Source organism: Pezoporus wallicus, unplaced genomic scaffold (genome assembly GCF_028554395.1).
Source record: "Pezoporus wallicus isolate ANWC-B61680 ecotype Strahan unplaced genomic scaffold, APGP_CSIRO_Pwel_v1 contig_14706, whole genome shotgun sequence".
NCBI lineage: Eukaryota > Metazoa > Chordata > Aves > Psittaciformes > Psittacidae > Pezoporus > Pezoporus wallicus.
In genome coordinates, this window is record NW_026637806.1 from 1 (window position 1) to 3255 (window position 3255).

At 60.2% G+C, this 3255-nt stretch overlaps 1 protein-coding gene across 1 annotated transcript; it reads left to right on the forward strand.

Annotated features, from left to right (window-relative positions):
• Positions 1 to 591: 591 nt before the first annotated feature.
• LOC130598329 (microtubule-associated serine/threonine-protein kinase 1-like) lies at positions 592 to 1008 on the forward strand (the record flags this gene model as incomplete). Its single annotated transcript, XM_057407633.1, has 2 exons — positions 592 to 752; positions 854 to 1008. Coding segments are annotated over 2 exons (316 nt in total), but the record flags the coding sequence as incomplete, so codon positions are not given.
• Positions 1009 to 3255: the final 2247 nt, after the last annotated feature.

Sequence of the window (3255 nt, forward strand, 5' to 3'; positions counted from 1 at the left end):
GGGGGTGTGGGGTATGGGATGTGGGGTGTGGGGTATGGGGTGTGGGGTGTGGGGTATGGGATGTGGGGTGTGGGGTATGGGATATGGGATACGGGATATGGGGTGTGGGGTATGGGATATGGCATGTGGGATATGTGGGATGGGATATGGGGTATGAGATATGGGGTATGGAATATGGGGTATGGGATATGGGGCATGGAATATCGGATATGGGGTATGGGGTATGGGATGTGGGATATGGGATGTGGGATATGGGGTATGGGGTGTGGGATATGGGATATAGGGTATGGGGTATGGGATGTGGGATATGGGGTATGGGGTGTGGGGTATGGGATGTGGGGTATGGGATATGGGGTATTTTATATGGGGTATGGGATATGGGGTATGGGATATGGGATATGGGGTATTTTATATGGGGTATGGGATATGGGATGTGGGATATGGGATGTGGGATATGGGGTATGGGGTATTTTATATGGGGTATGGGATATGGGATGTGGGATATGGGGTATGGGGTGTGTGGACCCGGTGATGTAGCAATGGGGGGGGGTCGTTGTTGTTCTTTAACACCCCCGCCCCCCCCCCCCGCAGGAAGCGCCCCTCGGCCGCCGAAGGGGCCCCCCCCGAGGGTGAGGGGAGCCCCCCCATGGGCGCCCGGCGCCGCTTCTCGGCGCTGCTTGGGGCCCCCGAACCCGGCCGCAATGGGGCGCAACCCCGCGAGGGGCCCGCAGAGGGCGCCAGCGAGGACCCAGGTGGGTACCAGGGGGCACGGGGGGGGGGGGGGGGGGGGGGGGCCGCGATGTGGGTCCGGGGGTGACCCCATCCCTTTGCCCCCCCCCCCCCTCCCTCTCAGGGGAGCTGCCCCCCCCCTTGCGGAGGCCGCGGCACCCGGGGGTTGGCCCCACCGAGGCGGGGGGGGACAAACGGAGCCCCCGAGCCCCCGGCAAGGTCACGAAGTCGGCGTCGGCCACGGCCCTGTCCGTGATCATCCCCAGCGGTGGGTGCAAAGTGGGACCCCCCCCCCCCCCCCGGGACCCCAACCCCCCCCCCGCGGGACCCCAAACCCATCACTGGGACCCCAAAACGCATCATTGGGACCCAAATCCCATCATTGGAACCCAAATCCCATCATTGGGACCCCAAATTGCATCATTGGAACCCAAATCCCATCATTGGAACCCAAATCCCATCATTGGAACCCAAATCCCATCCTGGGACCCCAAATCCATCAATGGGACCCCACAGATCCCATCATTGGAACCCAAACCCATCATTGGAACCCAAATCCCATCACTGGGACCCCAAATCACATCATTGGACCCCAAATCCTATCATTTGGACCCCAATCCCATCATTGGACTCCAAACCCATCACTGGGACCCCAGATCACATCATTGGAACCCAAATCCCATCCTGGGACCCCAAATCACATCATTGGAACCCAATTCTCATCCTGGGACCCCAAATCCATCAATGGGACCCCAGATCCCATCATTGGAACCCAAATCCCATCATTGGGACCCAAATCCCATCATTGGGACCCAAATCCCATCATTGGGACCCCAAATCACATCATTTGGACCCCAATCCCATCATTGGACTCCAAACCCATCACTGGGACCCCAGATCACATCATTGGAACCCAAATCCCATCCTGGGACCGCAAATCCCATCCTGGGACCCCAAATTGCATCATTGGACCCCAATTCTCATCCTGGGACCCCAAATCCATCAATGGGACCCCAAATCCCATCATTGGAACCCAAATCCCAACATTGGGACCCCAAATCCCATCATTGGACCCCAAATCCCATCCTGGGACTCCAAATCCCATCATTGGACCCCAAACCCATCAATGGGACCCCAATCCCATCATTGGACTTCAAATCCCATCACTGGGCCCCCAGATCCCATCATTGGACCCCAAATCCCATCACTGGGACCCCAAAACCCACCCCTGGAGCACCAATCCCCCCTGGGGGCCCTCCTTGGTGCAGTCTGTACTTGCATGGGTGGGGGTCCCTGGTCCCCATTGGGGTGAATGGGGGAGACCTCGATGCCCTGAGTCCCTCTGGGGGGTCCCTATTGGGGTGAATGGGGGAGCTCTGGGTCCCTATAGGGGTTCCCCATTGGGATGAATGGGGGAGCCCTAGGTCCCTGTAGGGGTTCCCCTTGGTCCCTGATCCCCATTGGGATGAATGGGGGAGCCCTAGGTCCCTATAGGGGTTCCCCATTGGGATGAATGGGGGAGCCCTAGATCCCTGATCCCCATTGGGTTGAATGAGGGAGCCGGGGGTGCCCATGGGTGGGGGGGTTCCCCATTGGGTTGAATGGGGGAGCAGGGGGTGCCCCATTGGGTTGAATGGGGGAGCTGGGGGTTTCCATTGGGTTGAACGGGGGAGCCCTGGGTCCCTGATCCCCATTGGGGTGAATGGGGGAGCTGGGGGTTCCCATTGGGTTGAATGGGGGAGCCAGGGGTTCCCCATTGGGGTGAATGGGGGAGCAGGGGGTGCCCCATTGGGTTGAATGGGGGAGCTGGGGGTTCCCATTGGGTTGAATGGGGGAGCCCTGGGTCCCTGATCCCCATTGGGATGAATGGGGGAGCCCTGGGTCCCTATAGGGGTTCCCCATTGGGATGAATGGGGCAACCCTGGGTCCCTGATCCCCATTGGGTTGAATGAGGGAGCCGGGGATGCCCATGGGTGGGGGGGTTCCCCATTGTTTTGAATGGGGGAGCAGGGGGTGCCCCATTGGGGTGAATGGGGGAGCTGGGGGTTTCCATTGGGTTGAACGGGGGAGCCCTGGGTCCCTGATCCCCATTGGGGTGAATGGGGGAGCTGGGGGTTCCCATTGGGTTGAATGGGGGAGCCAGGGGTTCCCCATTGGGGTGAATGGGGGAGCAGGGGGTGCCCCATTGGGTTGAATGGGGGAGCCCTAGGTCCCTATAGGGGTTCCCATTGGGTTGAATGGGGGCGCCCTGGGTCCCTGATCCCCATTGGGTTGAATGGGGGAGCCCTGGGTCCCTATAGGGGTTCCCCATTGGGATGAATGGGGCAACCCTGGGTCCCTGATCCCCATTGGGTTGAATGGGGGAGCCCTGGGTCCCTGATCCCCATTGGGATGAATGGGGGAGTCCTAGGTCCCTATAGGGGTTCCCATTGGGTTGAATGGGGGAGCCCTGGGTCCCTATAGGGGTTCCCCATTGGGATGAATGGGGCAACCCTGGGTCCCTGATCCCCATTGGGTTGTATGGGG